Raw genomic sequence first — 6,940 nt, forward strand, 5'->3', positions numbered from 1 at the left:
AAAAAAAAAAACAACAAAAAAACCCCAGAAGATCACCCTGAATTTGTTAAAGGCCATCCTTGGCAATCGCTGGGGACCATTAGTTCCGTATTTATTTAATCCAAATTGTGATGAATCCCATGTTTCTCAACCACGGTATTCATTATCATTCCCCACAGAGTGTTTGCAGACATATCCCCCGCCCCCAAAAGGCACCCTCCATGACAAGCTAGCAACACAGGGGTGTAGGCTGAGACGGAGAGCGGGAGGAACCAGTGAGGGACCGAGTGGCCAGGCTGAGGGGTTTTCATTTTGCGAGGTGGCAGGGAGGGGGGACAGCCACGGGGGCGCAGAGCACAAGCAAGCTACCACACCAGTGTTTACAAACCCGGAAAAGGCAAACGCACTGATTTACGGAGAAACCCACAGTACCCATTAGGTGGCTGTCAACGCTCTATCATGGCAATACTTCTCCCGTCTACTACGAATCATCGCACTGCACAACTGTTCAGTGAGTTTTTTAGAAATCCAAGATACAAGGGATCCTTTTAAATATCTGATATCCTGTGCCATTCTCCCTGGGAGCGTGGTGGCTTGACACAGACAGGTTATATTGTACGTGCTGCCGTGACGGCCTCATGAGAACGATCCTTCTCGGAAACTGCTGATTTCACAAGCCCGTGCACAAATACACACGCAACTGAGAACACCGCGTCGCAGCTGTGCTGGTACCACCACATTATAAGAATAGATTATGAAGGAGCCCCTCCAGGCAGGTCACAAATCATGGTCACGAACGTCGCTTTGGGCACCCCATTTCAGCAGTTTACATTCTGTGTGATACATGCGTCTGTCTATATGTATCTCAAGAATGATAAAAAAAAAAATTCACGGTTTCGCAATGGGTTTACTGGGAGTCACGCTGAACAGAAGTGAGCAGAAACGGCACACACGGATGGAGCGCGGAGCTCCTGGAGGGTTAACGGTCTTTGTAACGGCAAAGGAAAATGGTGTTGCCACCGCGTGTGCTTCCTGCTTTGGCTGATGCGAAGATGCTGGGCCAATACCGACAGCAGTTACTACCCACACCTGATTCTGAAACGAAGGCGAATGCCCACTGGATCTGGGCACCCGTGTGCGTGGGAGGTATGTCATCCTTGCTGTCCAGGGAGATGACATCTCTCCCATTGTTCCATTGGCTACACTGAACACCAGGTAATGATGTGTGTGATTCCCGCACACACGGTACTGTTAGATAAGTATTCCACACGAACGAATTGTGGCTGGCCCATTCTTAATGACGACTGCAAATATCCATGAACGGCTGCCTCATTCACCTCAAAGGGAACACGACCGTGCACTGTTGTCTGTACTCAAGGGTGCTGCCAGCAGCTGGGGGAAGGGGGATGCTGCCGAAGGTCTGGAAAGATGAGAAGGGGCCTTTGTGAGGTCCTTAGCATTGAGGACGTCACTGGGCGGGACAACCGGAGTGAATCTGCAGGACAGTGGAGCCATGTGGGCGGGAAGGGAGGACCTGGAGGAGAGCAGCAGGTCCCAGGAGAGGCCTCGACAGGCTGGAGGGTAGATGGACCAGAAGGCGGGAGAGACAAGGCAAAGATGTGGCCAGACAGGATCACAGTGCCTGATGTGGGTGGCGGTCTAGGAGGAAGGCAGGGTCTGAGAACCAGAGACAAACTAATTCCAAAGCGAGGAGGCCACGGGAGCTCAGCAAGGAAAGGATGCTGAGTCTGGCCAGCGAGATGCTGAGCACAGGAGGTGGCCAGGAAGTGACAGAGGGGTTGCTGGAAAAGGAAAAGAGGGACGCTTCGGGGGTCAAGGAGGTCTAGAACATGCTCCAGTGGCTCAAAGATTATACTGAGCCGAGGATAATGGAGAATCAACAGCTGCAAGAAGAGGGTTTCTGCGCCTTCTGCGTATCTTCCTGAAAGCACAGGCTCCTCAAGAACTCAGCTGTCATACACGCCCTCCCCGGGAGTTTTACAGCCGGCGGAAGTTGACTCTTAGTGCCGAAGACAGGTCAGCACAGGTCAGCACCTGGATAAGAACTCGCCGAGACATTATGACATCGTCATAAAGCTATCACATCGTGCTCAGTTCGGCAGCACGTATACTAATAAAGCTACCACATCTCCCACCTCTTCTAAGGGCCCATTTATTTTTCCTGAGGGTCATTTTTTCCCCTGAAAGTGTCCCTCTGTCTTTCTCCAACCCCTATTAAGGTGGTATATAAGCCCCAGACTCCAACTGCCTCCTTGAATCACATTTTTTTCTGTGAACTGCCACATCTGTCAGTAAATAAAAATCTGTCTTGTCTCTTACTAAGGCCTTTTGTCCGTTTAATTTACAGGCACCCAATACAGAACCTAAGAGAGTACAGGAAATGTTTCTCCTCCCTGACAGTGGAATTTGGAAAAGCAGGCAACCTCAGTAGGGACACCAAGCAAAGGTAGGTTCAGTGAAAGAAAAAAAACCAAAGCGTAGTGAAGACTGTGACGGTAATATTCAAGATAGTCAGGATTTTTTTTTTTTTTTTTAAATACAGTATGGGAGGGCTTGGTAAATCATGTTGCAGGAGACACTGAATAATCCTGAAGCCACTGTATTTGCTCAGTGGTTATGAGAGACAGGAGGAGAAAGTGGTCACGCGGCCTGGCCGGTGACGCTGGAGGCTGTGGGTTCCTGAGGTCCCTGCAGGGCAGACTCTGATGGTGCGGTGAGTCTCTCCTCACCCAGGAGGGGCTCCGGCATGGCTATGCCTCTACCAGGGGTGCTGGCCGTGCGAGGCTAACTAAGGGACATCCAATCACACAGAAGACAGAGGGCCCCGCACAGCTCACCTGACCACCAAGTAGAGCTTAAATCTGCCACAGCAATGCATGTGCCTGCTGCCCATTATTCTGGGAAGTAAAGAAGTTCTTCACAGACAGCCAAAAATGGCAGACGCACGTTGACGGCCCACGCCTTTCCGTAGACTTTGAGGACAGAGACGGGGTAGGGTAAAAAGAGGATTGAGATTGGTTCTTAATTTAACATGTGTGTTGGTCAAGGAGTCAGGTAAAATATACTAACTGCCCTTTCCCACACTGAAAAGTCCACTCAGGTGATTCCTTCTGTAATTGAGAGAACAGTCTTAGTTTTACCAGGAAGACAAGACGTTACACAATTAGAACTCACCAATTATAATGCCTTTACCGTTCTTTCTTTTTACTCTTTAAGTATATAAATGCTTAATGTGCAGAACTTTCTTGAAAACATAAGAGGAATTAAAAAAAAAACAAACCTGAAACTCAGTTCTTAACAAGAAAGTAAAATATGCAAGGTAGTAACGACTATGCTTCTCAGAATTGATTTTGGGATTTACTTGTAATAAATGTCAACCCAAGCAATCCCGGGTACGTGAGGCCATCATTGTTTTTATTTTGCACCAGAGATGTGCAGCGCTGTGGGCTAGGAACTCGAATGGAGAAGTCACACACCCCGAGGACCTGGGGGTGACGCCCAGCTTGTCTGTCAGCCAACCTTGTGGCTTGAGGCCCAGCTGCTCACACCCGTGAGGCTGCAGAAGCCGTGTGCTGTGGGAGCCGGAGCACAGGTGACCGTGACCCACGGGGTCTCGGACAGTCGAGGGGGGCTCACACAGGCCCCGTGCCTCCTCGGCACACAGCAGGCTCTCAATGAGTCCTCGTCAGCACTGAGGATGGGTGGAGGGGACTTCTGGAGATGGCACCGTGTTTGCTTAGTTTTAGCACAAAAGAATGACACGCGCAGCTTAGAAATAATCGTTTCAGTGAGAACGGGTTTCATGCCAGCTCTGTTAGGCATTTTCTTCTGGTAAAATGGTAACTAACACTTCAACATAATTTCTTCCTTTGACACTGCCTGTTTTTTCCTCCTTTCTATTACTACTACTGTGCCTAATTAATTGGATGACACCCACAGCATAATAAATTCCCGCCGGCAACTGCGAATCTCTCCAGCGACTTAATAATCCTAAGAAATGCCCTTGAACTTGGCAGGCACGCTCCTCTCCTGGGCCGGCGCTGCATCAAAGAGAAAGCAGTGGGACATGTTCGAAGACCTTCTCGGAGTTCAACAACTCTCTTTGCAAGCACTTCACGTATAAGGTAGAAAAAACAATCCAAGTCCAAAATTAAGGTTGTGTCCACAACAAGGAGCCTGTTCAAATTTTCCTTTAGTGTCACCACATGCAGATCACCTGATGAGAAACCCCAAAAACCTGGAATGTATTTGCCTAAGAAATATGACAAGAAAGTTTCATTTCTGCAAGACAAATACACGCATAAACAAACACGGATTAGCAACAAGGGTAATGTCTAGAACACTTTACAAGCTAAATTACTGTTAAGATATGCAATTGCTGGGGCGCCTGGGTGGCACAGCGGTTAAGCGTCTGCCTTCGGCTCAGGGTGTGATCCCGGCATTATGGGATCGAGCCCCACATCAGGCTCCTCCGCTATGAGCCTGCTTCTTCCTCTCCCACTCCCCCCGCTTGTGTTCCCTCTCTCGCTGGCTGTCTCTATCTCTGTCGAATAAATAAATAAAATCTTTAAAAAAAAAAACGATATGCAATTGCTCATTTTTCTTTGACAAGCCTAAAACAAATATTGTCAGTGAGAAGAACAGGAGGATATGCAGACAATATGGGGAGCTCTGTGTTCACTCTGCAGCTGTGTCTCTGCTTTGCACGGTTTCCTTACAAATGGTCTCATGTGAAGCGAGGATGAGAGCGAGTGCGTGCTTTCCCTATCAACTCTGTCTCCCCACACGCTTTAAAGCACGGAAATACCACATGTGCACTGACAGGGTGCCTTGCAAAGGAAGGACGGCTATCATATCGTGGGAAGAAACGTAGCACATTTTCCCTTTCACGGCCTCCGCCATACGAGCAGCTCAGGTGAGGGCCAACATCCCAGGGAGTCTTCCTCAGCTCTTCCAGTCCTACCGAAAGCAGGAGGCTGCAGACTCTGAACGGCTCTGCGAACCCGTCTGTCCAGCAGCTTCACGTCACTTGTGAATCCACACCAATGTGCACCCAACAAGGAAAACGGCTTTCCTAACAGGAGGGCTTCATCACCTGAAGGCGCAGAGCACTTCAGGAAGCGAGGTTCTTGGGAATAACAAGATATTCGCACGGGATTTGTAGGAGGATGCCAAGCACGCAGGTGTATTGATGCCCCAGTTGAAGAAACTGACCCACGCCGCACCCTGGATCTGGCCCCGCAGCCCTGGAAAGGGGCTCGTCTTTCACTCTATGGTTGAGGGAGCTGGCGATGGTGGGCTTGTCCCTCATCACAGCCGGATTCAGTGATGAGATGTGAACCAGCCCCCGTGTGTGTATCGACACGCTATCAGTGGTACTGCTATCGCTCAATGATCCTTCACGGCTGAGACGTTATAAAAAACGTATGTTTGATCCTGGTCATTGGCTCCCGGCACAGAAGTCCTAAAACCCTCGGAATTTCTTTTTTTTTTAAAGGTTTATTTATCCGACAGAGATAGAGACAGCCAGTGAGAGAGGGAACACAAGCAGGGGGAGTGGGAGAGGAAGAAGCAGGCTCATAGCGGAGGAGCCTGATGTGGGGCTCGATCCCATAATGCTGGGATCACACTCTGAGCCGAAGGCAGACGCTTAACCGCTGTGCCACCCAGGCGCCCCCCTCGGAATTTCTTGAGCAAGTGGAGCATCTTTTGTTATCTGAGATAAGCCCCTTTCCCGAGTTTCTGCTAATTAAGAGAGCACCCCTGGTTCATTAGATGGCTTTGGGATGGATTCCAGAAAGACCAAGGCACACTTAGAGGCATGGGGCTTCCAGCCCTAGCCCCGACCTCCAGGGGCAGTGATTTAATCACCAATGGGCAATGATTTAATGAATAATGCCTACATAATGAAACCTCATCAGACCCCTCAAGCACGGGGTTCTTAGAGCTTCTGGGCTGACGAACACACTGAGGAGCCGGGACAGGGGCACCGGGAGGGCATGGCAGCTCCATGCCCCCTGCCAGCCATGCCTGGCCCTAAGCAGCACCCCCACGGGGCTGCTCCTGAATTGTCTCCTGAGTAAGAAATCAGAAAACACACAGAAAATGTTTCCCCGAGTGCTGAGACTCATTCTAATGAACTACTGAAACTCACAAAAGGGCCTAAGAACCACCCCCAAATTAGTGGCTGTCCAGGCAGAAGGGTGGGTGGCCCCAGAAGTGGGGGCACCGTGAGGGGCTGAGCCCCGAGCTGGGGGTGCGCCGAGCGTCAGGAATGAACTCAAGTGTGCGATGGGCTGCAGGTGTCGCGGACCACAGAGCAGCCCCTGACTCACACACACTCACTGCCTTCAGAGGGTCAAGGCAGCCAGCTGGACCCCGAGCCAAACTAAACAGAATACGACAAACACAACAACCGATCCATGAAACATGCCCAAATCACTACGCTTCATTTGGAAGCAGGTTTCTGAGTAATTCTTGTGACTTGTATCAGAAAAGGGCCGGCATCCCACCTCTGGCTCTTTGGTGAGTGAGGGGAGGAGAGAGCTAGAAAAGAACAGTCACGAAACGTTCTTCCCTGAACTAACTCACTCTAATCCAAAGTCCCAAAAAACAGGAACCAACAGGAACACAGAACCCCACTGTTGCCCTGAGGAATGCCCCTCCTGCTGACAGCACACAAACGGCACCAAGAGAAACCAGCCTCTCAACTCAGTCCCCATGTCCTTCCGGAATCTGCACGGCACACAGTCAGACCTCAGCCCGCCCCCTCTCAACTCAGTCCCCATGTCCTTCTGGAATCTGCACGGGCACACAGTCAGACCTCAGCCCGCCCCCTCTCAACTCAGTCCCCATGTCCTTCTGGAATCTGCATGGGCACACAGTCAGACCTCAGCCCGCCCCCTCTCAACTCAGTCCCCATGTCCTTCTGGAATCTGCA

General features: G+C 50.4%; 1 protein-coding gene across 5 annotated transcripts in view; it reads right to left on the reverse strand.

Moving 5' to 3' along the window:
- PUDP (pseudouridine 5'-phosphatase) overlaps positions 1 to 6,940 on the reverse strand; it is a 94,165-nt gene that overhangs the window by 11,802 nt on the left and 75,423 nt on the right. For 4 of the 5 annotated variants that reach the window (XM_034649454.1, XM_034649451.1, XM_034649452.1 and 1 more), the window contains exon 6: positions 7 to 4,281. The exons of the other annotated variant lie outside the window; for it this stretch is intronic. In XM_034649454.1, the coding sequence (XP_034505345.1) occupies positions 3,915 to 4,281 (367 nt within the window). In that variant the 3' untranslated portion in view covers positions 7 to 3,914. Of the gene's footprint in view, positions 1 to 6; positions 4,282 to 6,940 lie in introns of those variants that run through there. 5 annotated transcript variants of the gene reach the window in all.

The sequence above is a fragment of the Ailuropoda melanoleuca genome, chromosome X (genome assembly GCF_002007445.2).
Source record: "Ailuropoda melanoleuca isolate Jingjing chromosome X, ASM200744v2, whole genome shotgun sequence".
Taxonomy (NCBI): Eukaryota; Metazoa; Chordata; class Mammalia; order Carnivora; family Ursidae; genus Ailuropoda; species Ailuropoda melanoleuca.